At 39.1% G+C, this 15576-nt stretch overlaps 1 protein-coding gene across 2 annotated transcripts in view; it reads left to right on the top strand.

Annotated features, from left to right (window-relative positions):
* The window catches only part of fbxo41 (F-box protein 41), a 70091-nt gene that overhangs the window by 17323 nt on the left and 37192 nt on the right, over positions 1–15576 (top strand). For both annotated transcript variants that reach the window (XM_038304758.1, XM_038304759.1), the window contains exons 2-3: positions 3390–4151; positions 9410–9639. In XM_038304758.1, coding sequence (XP_038160686.1) covers positions 3603–4151; positions 9410–9639 — 779 coding nt within the window. In that variant the 5' untranslated portion in view covers positions 3390–3602. The remainder of the gene's footprint in view (positions 1–3389; positions 4152–9409; positions 9640–15576) is intronic.

Genomic DNA, 15576 nt, shown 5'->3' with positions numbered 1-15576 from the left:
CTGTTCTTACATACTATAAGTATTGATTTTCCAAATTTCATAAATCGAAATGTACTTTGAAGAGTGTTCGTTCCACCCAATTTGTTTGTGTGTGTAATCACTGTATGTTATGTTTACTTTTATGCTTTGAACACCAGAAATTGTATATCAATTGATAATTTGTTAAATTTTACATAATTTTGTAAAGTATTAAAGGTATACTATGCAACCGGTGTTGATTTTCCAGCGAGGCTTCCCCCAGAGGTCGAAAGTAAAAGTGCACTGTTGTAAATATGCACAGCAGTGTCCTGGTTTCTCCGTCAAGCCAGGCGCGGTGTTTTGAGCTTAGCAGACAGGCGAATGCAACGAATGACTAACACAGTGAAAGTATGAACATGCACACAGAGAGAGAGAAACCATTCCAATGTTACTTACAATCGCATCAGCAGAAACGCGAGGTCCGCGTCAGCCTTGCAGCCTTCTTTTTATTTTAGCTCTCGCCATTCGGAAAAGCTTGCCCGATGTTCACCCGTGTACGACTCCTCTCTCTGTCCGGAGCCCTTTTCCTCTTTCTTGCCTGCTCCGACATGGGCTTTCGCTGTTTTCACGCTGGTTCCGCCATGATAACTGCACAAAGATCGCCACTGTGCTAGCAACAAGCATGCTTTTAACTGGGGGCGTGTAGCATTTCTCGCCGTAAAGCAAGACCGACTCTCGCGAGACTTCTGAGCCTGTGGGTGCGGGCCGAGGGCTCCTGCAATTGCAAGTGCGGTATTTCCCCCACAGACCACCAGGGCGGCCGAGAATACCTTTGTTCAACCTCAAATGACTCATTTAATCATCCAAAACGTTATGGAACACATTAATTAACTCAAAAATGTTGCATAGTGTGCCTTTAAATTAGTTGTTATGGTCTTGGTTAGTAAGAAGATCATTTGCCTAGTATTTGAGGAGCCTTTTTTACTGTAGTTTGAGTAATGTAAGCTTTGGATACTCTGCCCACCTCTGATCAGAAACTAATAGACTGAAGAAAAGTTTGTTTCCCAAAGTTGAAAAGGTGATCACCTCCCTGCTGGCAATAACTAAACATCCCTTCTAAAAAATCCACTACACCTCCAGCCCATTTCAGAACAAACTGCACATTGTGTAAATACTACAAGCTACAATCCATGAATATATGTTCTTGTGTTACATTTTCAGTTTTTTCTGATGTAATTAAAGTGCTATTAATGTATTTCTGTGTATTGTATGTAAAGGTGGTTTCTCCCAGAAAACAGTTACGATTGCATCAAAATGACGATGTAAACTCTTGATTCAGTTATGGGAGCATAAGGATCAGATCAGGGTATTAACCTTTTGCCTGCACAGGTTTAGGGTCTTGGGGCAGGGTAGGTCAGAGAGGCGGAGAGAGGGGTGTAAGTACAAACCCTAAGCTTTGTTGTTGCTGGGATGTCACAGCAATAGTTACACTTTTAGCTTCTTGCTAATGCAGCTAAGTCTCCAAGCATGAATGTTTACTCCATTGTTGACTTCAGATCTTAGTCTCCAACAGAAATTGATCTCGCTGCTTCCTCTTCACTCTTGTTTGTTCCATCAGCACTTTTGAAAACAGTCTGCATATTCATGCAGCATCAGCTATGGTCACCACGGCAGCCTTAACGACCCGCCCCCTGCCTTCGCTTTTTGTTTGGATTGGTTGAATTGTGTGTTTGACAGATCAGAGATGGGAATGCTAAAAAGTTTGCCACTCTGGAGTGAACACTTTCTTACAGTCTATAAAACGTTAAACATTTTCTCTCAGTGAGGAAAAGGGAGGGCGACAGAAGAGCTACCTGAGACTGTTGTAAGTCAACTAAAAGACACATTTTTTTCAGTTTTTTTTTTGTCTAGATGTTCTTGTTTGACCTTGAAAGCCCAAGACAGATTATGCTGGCATCAGTGAGCATCTCCTTAGCTGATGTTACAAGGAGTGATGTTACAAGTCTCACTAAAACTCATCTCTCCGCTCTATTAAATGTTTAAACTATTATTAAATTTTTTTTTGAATATGAAATAGAATAAACAGTGGCTTCCTGTACGCTGCATGCATCAGTTGTTTTGATGTATTTCTTCACTTGTGGCTGACTTTTTTCCTAAAAGTTGAGGATGGCAGTTTTGCTAATTTAGTAAACTGAAAAAGAGGAAATAACACTAAATAAGATAAGTAAATCCTGAGAGTAGTGCTCTCTGGTGTGAGCTGTGCTGCTGCCATCACACCTTTGTTTAAAGATGTTCGAGCTCTGCCTGTTTTTCAGTATTGTCCTGTTTCTCTGACTGTGACTGGCTGGATGTGCTCTCTTAATCCTCTGACATGGGAGCTGGCTCGGAGCTCGTCTGCCTGGCTGTGTGTTTACTGGATGGGGCCGTTTGTTTACAGTTGCGTTTTGTATCTCCATTTCTTTCTGTATGTCTGCTTCAGTCTCCTTGAACCCCAGTCGGCCTCGGCAGATGGCCGCTCACACCGAGTCTGGTTCTGCTGGAGGTTTCTCCCTGTTAAAAGGGAGTTTTTCCTCTCCACTGTCGCTACAAGCATGCTTAGTGTGAGGTATTGCCTTGGAGTCAATGAATCGATACAATCAACTGGTTTTCCTCAGATAGAGAACTTTGAAGCAATTTGACTGTATGATCTGGTTGAATTGTAAAGTGCCTTGAGATTGTCATTTTAAAATGACGAGAAGGTTAAAAACAATTAAAGGAAATTGTTTACAGGAATTTGTTAGATCCAGTGTAAATGATTTATTTTCTTATATTTAGCAAAAATATTGAAGCACAGAGAAATGAATCATTCTGAAAATTTTCAGCCAGACTCGTTGGTCAGAAAAGGAAAAAATCCAATATTTTTTCATCTGTAAATGCACCCTAATAAAATCTTACCCTGGGGCTTTCTAGCGTTGACTCTTCAAAGTCTATCAGGGCCACTGTGAACACACCAAAGGGTGAGAGGGAGACTTTTGTGTTATATATCATTAGATAGTATAGTTAACAGACTAATCATACTGACTTCAATGTCATGTGTTGCGCTACACATGGAATACAAGCCTAATATTAAAAACAGTTAGTTTGCTGAAACACATCCAGGTAACCTCTTGAAGGCAGAATTTTTCAGCTGCTTTTTCACCAATTCGACATAATGTCCCCAAATCAGATACGAATTGATGTTATGCATCTGACAGCTACTTTCTGTTCCCCGAGTGGTATGAAATAGCAAAGGTATGGTGAAAATGGTGAAGGAGGAATTTTAATTTTCAGGCTCTGACCAGTCCAAACATTGGCCATAAAAATTAGAGCTGAAAATCTTTAGGTTGTTGTCTAATGGCCAATTATTTGATGAAGTTCTTTAACTCTGACTGTTTTTGTTTGTCTCCATTCAGGACCACAGGACCTCCAGAGTAAAGAGACTATCTCCTGTGCAGTCATGTGACTGACCTGGCTCTTTCATTTTAAGGTGGGATCTCCCCTTCGCATGCTGACTAGCCCTGGATGCCCCATTCTCGCCATGAGAGGTCTCACCACCCTGCCCTCATACTGGCGCTGCCACTGTGCCGCATGAGCGCCCCCTTCCCCTCCTGCAGTTACTGCACGGAATGGCCTCTCTGGACCTGCCATACCGCTGTCCTCGCTGCGGGGAGCACAAGCGCTTCCGAAGCCTTTCATCCTTACGAGCCCACTTGGAATACAACCACACATATGAAACCCTTTATGTCCTCTCCAAATCCAACAGTGTATGCGACGCTGCTGCTCTGCTGCCCCTAGTGGCCGAGGGAGCTCTCCTCACACCTGCCAACAACAACGACCCTTTCGAACCGCTTCGGCCTTCAGCTCTAAAGGAGCGGCACTTTCCCTGCAGGGAGCTTCCCTGCGCAGACGACCTCAGCCTGACGCCGGCTAACTCCAACTCTGCAGCCAGGTACATTCCAAATGTGGAGTTCCCCCTCGGGGAGATCTTTATGAAGAAAGCAATGACATCCACAGACCCGGGTACCCATGGAAACCCCAGCACAGCTGTGGCTGTGGCTGCAAATGTGGCAGCTAGTGCCGTAGAGGCAGCTTATGAGGAGGGTCTGGCCAGGCTAAAGGCGCGGGCGTTCGAGCGGCTGGAGCTGGACGAGAGGCTCGAGAAGCTATCAGAGGAGGTAAGTGGGATTGCCACTGCTATCAGAATAAACTTTATCAGCGGGAGATGTATTAAAAGCCTCACTCTGGTGGCCTTGCACTTGATCAGAGTGCAAGTCTGATTTCTGGAGGGGGTAATTGCATAGTGCAGAAGCAATCAAGGAAAATACTTATCCCCTTCCTCCTTAGACTGGACATTAAACCATCAATGAAACTTGTCTTGACACGCTTCTGCTTTTAAAGAACCTTGAGCTCAGCAGCAGAGAGAACTAATGAGATCATTAGAGCCACAGTTATACAGGTGGCAAACTTAGACCAGCTTATGTTACCTGTAAGAGGCATAGACTCGCTAAACCTTTAATCAAAAAGGTGGTTTCATAAATAAATTAAATATGTAAGAAGAATTTAGTTAGCACGCAGCATCAGCTAATGCAGCTAGAAACCATCAATCAGATTTGAAATCTGGGTGTAATGTTAGACTCAAGATTTAAACCTTCAGAGGTACATAAAATTAATATATTACCTAAAGAACATCTCAAGGATGAAAGGATTATCTTGGCAGGATCTTGGAAAAACTATTTCGTGTTTTCATCTTTTATAAAACTGCTACAGTGTCTTCACAAGTGTGGCAAAAAAGTTGATAAGACAGCTGCAGCTAACCCAGAATGCTGCTGCCCACGTCCTCACCAAAACTAAAAAAAGTGGAGCACATCAGCCAGTTTTAGTCCCAGTCACTCAGTGAATATACTTTAAAATAAGTATGTTATTCTATAAATCACTGAATGGCTTAGCTCAAAAACACATTACAGACTTGCTGTCAGTGTATCTACTGGGCATACACTGTATGATTATTAAAATCATTGTACTAAGCTACAGGGCAAACTGTATGATGTAATAGCAGGGTTTAAAAGTTCACAACTGACGATGCATGTTCTTACTGCCCGACACTCTGATGCGATCTAACTGCTCACACTGTATATCCAAAAACCACATGTCGACCTCGGCGCCGAGAGATGGCGCTGGTTGGACTATTGCCTCTTAACCCACTGTACACTAGACGACGCGGGACGCATGATGAAGCTGAAACTCAGCCCGATCCAAAAAAAATCTTGCACGACTGTACAAAAACTAGTACAGTGTATGCCCGCCTTAAAGTCTACTTGCTCTAATCTACTTTACATACCTAGAACCAAAACCAAACATGGAGAAGCAGCTTTTAGTTCTTATGCTCCTAATCTAAGCATAAGAATCTAATCTGAAATAAACTCACAGAAAACTGTAAAAGAGCTGAAACCCTACCTTGCTTTAAATCGAGATTTACTATTAGTATAGCAGGACAGTGTGCAGTTGAGGATTTTATTTTTTCGACTTCCTGTTGTGTTTATCTTTAGTGCACAACCTTGAAAGACTCCGGCTTAAAGCTTTTTGTAATATGTAAACAGCCACAAAGTTAGAATGTATGTGCTAGATCAAGAAACAGTGAAAGAAAAGAGTTGGTGAGATGATTTGCAAATACAAATCTTAAAAGTCTGATTTTGAGTTAGATCCTGTGTGGAATCGTATAGAAGTTTATAGACTTCTATACTTTATAGAAGTATTTTTACACCTTTACAGATCCCCAATGTTGAACACCTCTGATCTAAACGGTTTAATATTAGCTCTATGTTTAGAGTTTCTGACCTACTGGTGGCTGAACTTCTGCCATGGTCTCAAGTGTTCTGTTCTCACTGGCAGCAACCCAGTCTGCTTAACTGGGAGTACGTCGCTAGGGCTGCAGGCTTAACAGAGAGGGCCAGACTTCCCTTTACCACATACCTCCTTCAGCTCCTCTGGGGGAAGCCCAAGGCTCTCCATGACCAACCAGGAGTTGTACTCTCTCCAGTGTGCTCTGGGCTGCCCCCAGGGCCTCCTTCCAACTGGGCATGCCTTGAACTGATGGAGGCATTTAGGTGATGTGTTTTGCAGCCTTTAAATGATTTCTTTCAGACATGTCATCTATTTAGCTTCAGTAATCTCTATCGATCCTGACCAGCTTTCTTTTTTTGTTTCTGTAGAAACACATCCCCAAAACATAATACAGTTTTGATCATAACAGACAAGAGGTTCTTTGTTCAAATCTTTGCTGTGTTCCCTACCAGGCTGGTGGAAACAGGGCTTCTTATGGTTTGCTTTCAATGTTCCCTTTTTTTCCACTCACACATTAAGAGTGGTAGATTTCTGGATTGTTTGACCAATGGTTGTCCTGAAGCCTGTTTCACAAAGCAGGTTTAACAAACTCAGACTCAAATCATCAACTCTGAACCGATCTAGCATAAGGTTGAAACTGAGTTTTTGGTTTCATAAAAGTTGCTGTGAGTTAGTTGAATGAGTAGTTTCACTCAGAGTAAAGCAGGTACGTAACAAGTATGAAAACCTATCATCAGCGGAACACCGATTGAACTAGTCATCATGATGACAACAGAAAGTTACTATTTTACACCACTGGAGCTACAGATTATAAATCAGAAATGATAAAGAAAATTTGAGAAAGTGTTTAAAAGAAAGAGCAACAGCACCACAGCTGCAAAGGAGAGGGATCTGGAGGTGGAGAAGATTGCTTAATATGATTAAGCTTAATATGAAGTGTTCTATGGCAGGCTGTTTTAATATATATAGGCACTCCCCTCTGTTACATTTGTAGATCACTAAAATATAATTCTTAGTGGTCAAAATCATATTCCTAGTCAGAACTGTAATAAGAGATTTTTGAATTACACTATGTCAGCTGATACTAAATTTCAGAAAGTGAAAAAAACAAAATTGTAAAACTTAAATTGTATATACTGTACCTAGAAATGTTTTCACATTTTAAGTGGTCATTTTACTTTTATCAGCTTGACTGAAAATATATTTATGACATCTAAAATACATTTATTTCTGTTCAAATACAAATTATTTTCATTATCAATAGGAATATGGAAATCTGAAATAAAATTTTAAATATTAAGAATGTTCATTTAGGGTATGAAGATTTCTTTGAAATGTTCATTTCAGCAAGGAACAAAATCATTTCAGATATCAAAAGCACCTATTCAGACAAAATAATAAATATCGAAGATGCCATTGGGTGTTTTAATCCCAATAGCATTAAGGGAGAAAACTACTTTACTGCTTGAATGATAGTGGATCAATGCATCTATTTAGATGCAATCACCTCTCAGCAGTTGAAGATGAAGTATAACAACGTTGTTCTAACAGGCAGGACCTGTGCATCATTTTATGGGATTCCTCTTCATTTCGATCCTGTCTTCCATTACACCAGAGCCTCTTTCCCACTGAAATTAGCAGGTTAACGCTTGTTTTTCAAACACGCTTCGACCTGCTAAGAATCAGCATTTGGCTGCCTTCCCATTGGCAAAACGAAGTTGGGTCTAACCCCTAACTGGCAAGCTGTGTGGCTTCTGTCCCTCTGCCGCTGGGTGTCTAGTAACACCATCACCCAGGGTTGGCATTGATGCTGTCACCTATGTGACAGAAATCAGGAAAGTAAACAATAGAGAGCAACATGTAAGTGTGCTTTATTGTTTCGCTCTTTTATCTGTCCGATTCACTCTTACCACTGCTGCGCCATGTATGATTAATATAAAAACAGACTTTTTTGGCGGGTTAGATCAGACGCAATTGTTGTGTTGTGTTGACATCTGTATGTTGCGTTCAATGGTATGGCATAAATTAGCGGGTAAACCCAGGTCACAGCATGCTGATCAGAGCTGAGGCGATTTAAACATGGGTCGTTTGTCAAGTCGTTTGACCCGGGTAGACGCACGTTAGTGAGCTTTTCCCACTGCCACTAAATGTCAGTTGTTCCCAGACTTAAACAGGTTTTTAGGCCAGTTAGAAAGGTTCTCTTAAATACGTGCTAAAGAAGTGTGTGTAATACTCCAAATGTGAGGACTGATATAAGGTCTGATGGATTGTGACCTGAAACGGCTCATAAAGATAATTTTCTGAATATGAAGGTACATCTATACGTGGTCTGAGAACCCTCGCCCTATAAATATTTAATTCACTGCAAACTAATGCCGCTCATTCTTTAATTAGATCCTCATCAAAAGGACCAGCTATGGTTGTGTTTTTTAACACTTAAAGTCTCTAACGTATCTGGTGAATGATTTTCTTTTTATTATTCGCACCAAACTACGACAGAAATGACTGACTAATTCATCAAATAAAACATGTTTGGCTTTAAGGAGAGTGAAGATAGAGGACACTCTGAGTATATTGAGAAAAACCTGCTCCCAACAGTTTAAGCTCTGGGGAGAATGTTACTACAGTAACAAAAACAAAGGTTGCGTGAACTCTTCTCGAAACAGAAAATTTAGATTTTGCCTGATTTCAGGTTTAAAAAACATCCAGTTTTCAATAAAGCTGCTTATTGAAACGGGCCGCTGGTAACAGATTCATCCACCAGCTGCTCCTTTTCCAGAGTTACCAGAAGCTTTTTTGCCAAGTCAGCTCATGAATCCCCTCCTTGCTCAGCTTCTTTCAGTTTAGGTGACATATCAAGTTTTGCTAGATTTGCAATTATACCATCAATTTCTTGTATACTATATCTCTTGTAACTGTATGATGTAATAGCAGGGTTTAAAAGTTCACAACTGACGATGCATGTTCTTACTGCCCGACACTCTGATGCGATCTAACTGCTCACACTGTATATCCAAAAACCACATGTTGACCTCGGCGACGAGAGATGGCACTGATTGGACACGTCAGTGTAGAAAAAGAACTGGACTCATTACTTCTTTGAACATGCGCAGTTCCTAGGGTTCTGGTAAATTGGCTCGTAGATTCTCTTAGCTCTGATTCAACAGCAGGATTTGCCCATGAAACGGGCCGCTGGTAACAAATTCATCCACCAGCTGCTCCTTTTCCAGAGTTACCAGAAGCTTTTTTGCCAAGTCGTCTCATGAATCCCCTCCTTGCTCAGCTTCTTTCAGTTTAGGTGACATATCTGAGTGCTCTATGACATGTTTCAAGCTTGGGGTATTGTATTTTGAATTCGTCCTAAATGAGGTATTTTATGCACATCATATTATTTGGAAACAGATATTTGACTATTTAAGTCAAAGTAATGTCAATAAAAATGTGTAATAGATTCAATATTTGTGAGACATTTATATACTTTTTGTGAACTTGTGGTAATTACTTTGCATTAGTTTGTTTGCATTTTGTAGAGGTCCATTCAGTATAGAGATGACATTATGTATCTCAAATCGTTGGTCTTCTGGTTCTGTAGGTGGAGCAGAAAATAGCGGCCCGTGTAGGCCGTCTTCAAGCAGAGCTGGAGAGGAAGAGCTCTGAGCTGGAGCGGGCCAAGCAGGAGAGCGAGCGGCTGAGCCAGGAGAAACAGGACCTGGAGGACAAGGCCTCCGAGCTGTCTCGGCAGGTGGACGTCTCTGTGGAAATGCTGGCCAACCTCAAACAGGACCTGGTAAACAAAGAGGCGGAGCTAAACCACAAACAGCAGTAAGAGAACTTTTGGCTTCCTAAGATTTATTATACGGCTACAACAAAGTGAGTTTGCTTGGTGCAGTTTTAAGCATAATTCTCAAAATTTTATATGAATTACACCGAATAGAAAAAAAAGTTTTAATAACAGGTGGACAAAGTGGCCCCTTGTGGCAAATGATCATTAACATTAATGCGAGTTCCAAGTTGTGTGGGCGAGCCTCTGATTAACAAATGCAGCTGCTACCTGCTCATTTCAAATGAAGACTAACGCTGACTCCCGCTGCCCAAATTAGTGCACAGACACAAACAAGTGGAACTGTTAATAACCAGGAGCTTGTAATTTACCGACAACACACTTTTCCTCTTGTTACAACACAGCCTATGGAAACACTGTGACTGTATTTATTATTACAACTTTCTTAAAAGCGGCTTATGTGACTCTAGATAATCCTGCAGTGCTTAACTCACAGCTTCCTTCTTCATGGCCACTTAAAACCAATCCACCTTCCACACAAAAATTAAGGTGTTTTTTCCTCATTTGCATATGCATTTGTAAAACAAACACTGCTTGGTGTAGGGTTAATATAGGTCCCAGTAACAATTATGCACAAATATTTATAAAGGTTTTATGATCTGATCAGAAAATGATAAATTGCCAAACAGAAAAACAAAAGGACTTCAGATAAACAACACAAAAATTATGGTTCACTGGGGATCAGAAGGGTCAATGAGAAATTTTAGATATTATAAAACACATATCCGGTTCTACAAGGGACATTAGAGACAGGCAAATAAAAAATATTTCACAATTATCTGCAGTCATTGTGACCATAAAACAAGGCAATAACAACACAATAGAGATTCTGTGCACTTGTAAATAGATTGGGGATATTATTTGGGACATGTAGCGGCACATGACAGTCACTTAAAATTAAACCAAATCAAGAAACACAATGACTGAACTTAAATATTGTGACATGTCTATAAAAAAAAGTGTTGCATCTATCGGTCATATCCTAGTGTTCTACAAGGTCAGGTGCTGATTGGATGGATGGATTAAAGCAGCCGGGCAGGTAGCAGTAAGCTCATCACACACATCCTGCCAGTGTCTTCGTAAAGCTGCCAAGCTGCTTCACGAAAGTAGTGCTCTGTAAATAGACTTGGACATAAATCTGGAATCAGGAAGCAAGTTGAACATGATGTTTTCAGAGCTGTTATTAAAATTAGTCCCAGACGGTTTCCAGACACAGGTATTACTTTTAGTTTGAAGCTGTAAGCTGTGTAAAAATGTTTTCACTGCAGTACCCAATAGGTTCACACATATGACCTAGTTTTTTGATATGTGACTTGAAAAATATTAGGATGAACCACTAATAATAGTGATTCAAATAAAAATACAATAGGCAGTTTCCACGGCTTTAATAGCCTAACCAGACATCCATTAAAAACAGGGAGCCCTGTTACCCTGCCACCCTGGTAAAGGGCTACACTTGGGTGAAAATAAACAACAACAAAAAGCTCAGGGCTGCTGCACTACTCCTGGGAGATTGTCTTTAATAAAACTAAATTTTTTATGCAATCACAATAAATGAAACTCTTAAAATGAAACACGTTAGTTTTCAAAGATGAGCAGACATTTCAGAAAGCACCAGGACAGAACTAAGAAGTGTGTGAAAAGAATTATGACAGCAAGGAGATAAAAACAACTTATTCCTTTGGACATTTATTTAGCATAATTCTGTTTTTTTATGTTTTTGTTGCCAAGTTGTATTCATAATGAGATATCGTCTTTTGATATTTTAGTCATCTATCTTAAATTACTGAAGATGATGTCAAAAAGTCCTCTGGGAAAGTTTCTCAATCCAGTAGTTAGGATGTAATAAATCAAATGGATTAGGTGTGAACATGACCTTTTGTTGCTGTTTCATTAATTTACTATCAAAAGCATGCTCAACTTTCAGCTTTTATTTATGTGTGTTTAAATTCATCTAAAAAATACTTTATTATTTCAAAAGGGAAATTAAATCTTGCCATCTTGTCATCAAACAGGAATCCCAGGGAAGGGAATTTTCCGCAGGTTCAATATTCTAAGATGCCGAGATCTGCATCCCCTGCTTAGTTTCAGAAATAATGTGTTTAGAATGATGGAAGTTTTCCCACATAATCATAAATATTCTGTGTGATTATGTATGAATTTCATTTCCAAAAAGGTAAGAAATGATGGCAAAAGTCCTTCAAATTGTAATGCATCCAACACCGGAGGCAAAAAACCTTGGAATAAAAATAAGCTAGCAGAGCTACTCCAACTTGCAGCCACCTTATTAAGCAACGCAATTCTACTTTTTCAGTTTAAGTACTTTGGTAATTATCTGCATAGGGCGGTGGGGTTGAAGGGATGCAGAGGCTTTATTTCACATCAAAGGGGGACCCATCAAGAGAAATTTGAAACCATTGCTTTAATGTATAGGAAAAAAAAAAACTCTTTAATTTGTTGCTGGGCAGAAGATTAGTGCCTGTATAAAAAAAAAGGTTTCTTAAAAAGAATGAATGATAAGATGTCAAAACTTTGAAACAGTTTATTTTAAGATGAATAGGAGAAATACATTATTGCACATTCTCCCCTGTGTTATTAGACAGACATAGAAAGAGATATTATCACGCACAATACTCAGCTGAAGAACAATTACAGAATGAGACAGAAGAATTTCCCTCTGGGATCGATAAACTGTTCTGATAGCGATGATATTAATCAGGAACATTTTCAGGTTTTAACAGTTAGATGTATTAAGCGGTTCAGTCAATCTGTACAAACACAGCTTCTCACATCACTGCTCTGCATCAGCTTATCTGGAAATAATGGATGGGCTATTCACCAGCACTCAGTAATGGCATAGCTAAATACCATGTAGATAGTAAACAGAAATTTAAATGAACACAACGCATTAGTGCCCGCTGATGATTAATAGCAGCCTCTCATTATCAGTATGAAGTAGCAGTTAGTGGTATCATCTGTTGACTGTTTTCAACTAATTGGTTGGTCTGTAAAAGGGCAGTATTCAAAGTTGTGTGTTTTACAGAACACAATGGGATGGATTCAAATGGTTTTGTTCCTCAATATCATAAACACTGAGATTGGTGTTTGAGAAACATCCATTTTATGATTGACTTGAGCTTTGGTAGTTCCTGGATTATTAATGAAAATGTTAAGCAGTTTCCTCTTATGAATGGTGACAGTTCAATTGAGCTGGTTGAAATCTGGATACTTTTGGGTTTTTCAGGATTCCAAACACACATGTAATATGGTTTTAGAGCCCAATGAACTCATAATGAGCCTCTGGACTAACCCAGGCCTCACTTTATCATTAATTAAATGAATGAGTAGTTAACATGGGGGTTACATGCGTTAACATGAGTAGATATATGTAGATGGGAATTTTAGCCAGGATTTTAATCTTCCAGTGCTGATGTGCTGCTTGGCAAGGCAGTAAATCTCACACTGACCATCTCTAGATGTCTGTATGAGTGGAAAGTGCAATTTACGTTAAGTTTGGTTACCATTTTTTTTAATTCTGGAACCTGGTTTGCCAGGGAATCAGGACATCTAAACAGACTCCACCTTTTCTAAAAATAATGATCAAATGTTAAGTCATAACCATGCAAGAAATGTGCGAAAAGCATAATTATCAAATTTTCAGTGCTACCATTTGTGCATGTGTATGAGCCTGTTTGTTTAAACAGGACTCTGCAATTCATCAGGATTCTTGTTTTTAATGATTGTAGAAATGCTGTGTTTTTTACTAATTCTTCACTGAAGAAGCTGCCATAAGGGGTCTGTAGAAAACCATCAGTTTAATACTTATTCCCATAAAACTTCTCATACTGCTTAAAAAAACAGTTTCCTTTTAAAATAAACATGTCCTTATTTTAGCCAAGATATAAATTAGTTCCTAAATGGAGTTTACAATTTTTTTTTTTTTTATGTTCTGTTGGAAAGAAAATGCACAAGGACAACAGCACACTAAATGTGAAGTTAGTATTTCTAAAAGCTTTCTCATGTTCAAAACTGGGGTTCTCTATTAAAAATTGAAATGTCTTATCTTATGTTTCTTGTTGAAACAGTAAAATAATTAAACTATCTCATTAAAATCCTTCCCTGGTCACACATACACACGTACAGTAATGTGTCTGCCTCTGAGGAAAAGCTGGCATTGAAACAGGCAGCTCATACAGACTCTAAAGTACATCGTTGGTCTGAGGTGGAAAAAGGGCATCACAGTAGGGAGATTTACTGCCAGCTCAATGGCTGGGCAGACAGCAACGAGCTTACTGCCTGCAAATGACTCAGCCCAACACTTCTTGGGTTATTTCAAAGTTTTTCAAGTTCACAAAGGTATTGGTTGCTACAAAGGCTTTCTGAAAACTTCAAGCAGGAGTTATGATTCAGATCAGAGGTGTAGGTTTGTCACCTTTGCATTCAGAACTTCCTCAAACTGCGTTTTTCTTTTAGGAGAACTAAGAATAAAATAACAAGGATTTGATAATTCATCTTGAGATTAAAACCTGGCAATTATGATGAGCAGACACAGTACCCTTAGGTACAGTTGTTCATTTCAGTTCACGCTCCATTACTTTCTCTGTATGCAACAGACGTTTGTATAAATATTTATTCATGGAATCTTTATGCATGACTAACCACTTCAGATATTTTTAATAGTAACTGTAAATACTTTCCTAAAACAATAACAAAAGTGGTTGATTACGGACACGACTCACTTGAGTGTGGCTCTTAACTGGTTTAGTAGCAGCTTAAATACAGAACAGCTGGAATCATTAAAAGACCGAAGCCTGAGGACAAATATAAAACACTAGAATGCTTTGCTTAATTTTCCCTTAAAATTCCCTTTAGACCTTACAAAATTGACAGCAGCCTAAATTCTTTGCAGGCAGAACTAATCACTTAATTGGATGTTATTAGTTCTCTTCCAATGTTATGCTATGGAAGCATTAAAAAGCAAAGCCAGAATAATCTACAGTATTTAGAACATGTTTGAAAGTTAAAATCAAAGGGTAATAAAGCATTTAAACAGTTTTTCTCAATTATCTGCTTTGAATAAGACAAATTTGATTTTGAAAAAGTTGTCTAATTACACTTTGTAAGTAGCAATGCATTTTCTAAAAGATGGATGGGGAAAAAACGCATTGCTGAAACTTATAGAGTATCAGTCTCATGCACAATAAACGCAATACATAACTAATAAGATGTCTTATTTTTATCTCTCCCCTAGGAAGGCTGTTTTAATGTCAGATAGTGATTTTGAACAACCTGCAGTTGATTTGTAAATGTCTTATATATTTATTCATTAGACCCTGTAAGGTGTTGTGTAAGTACTTCACTTCATGTCAGCACCTTGCTTTCCAATACTTCCTATCACTTGAAACCAGTTGAGTCTTTAAGCTTTTGTGTGTCATCATTAGCAGCCATTCTTTCATTGCTTTGGTGTGAGGTGCTTTATACAGTATTTCTATCCGATTTTCATATCTTATTCTGATCATGCACACAGTTTCTTAAATAGCTTGCAACTTTGGGGACTGATGTATTTGTGCAAACACCTCTGGTATTGTAAAAAAAATAGTTTAGACTACCAGTCTAGTATATTTGGATGTATGATGGAACACAAACGTATTATGTTCTTTGTAAAGTACTTTGCAAAAGCACTCATGTCTTTGACCTTTTTCTTATTTTTTGTCACATTACAGCTTTAAAGATAATGCATTTTATCAGGGTTTTATATGATAGACCAACAAAAAGGAAAATGTTTTGGCTGAAATTAGATTTCTCTGCAGGGTGGCAGGGCTCTCCCTTAGTGACAGAGTGAGGAGCTTGGCCTTTCACTAGAAGCTTAGAGTAAAGCTGCTTGTCTACCACATTGAGAGGAGCTGAGGTGGCTCAGA

Source organism: Cyprinodon tularosa, unplaced genomic scaffold, assembly GCF_016077235.1.
Source record: "Cyprinodon tularosa strain WSP-4 unplaced genomic scaffold, ASM1607723v1 ctg540, whole genome shotgun sequence".
In the NCBI taxonomy this organism is placed as follows: domain Eukaryota; kingdom Metazoa; phylum Chordata; class Actinopteri; order Cyprinodontiformes; family Cyprinodontidae; genus Cyprinodon; species Cyprinodon tularosa.
Note: the sequence above shows the minus strand (reverse complement) of the source record. Positions and strands in the feature narration are given on the sequence as shown.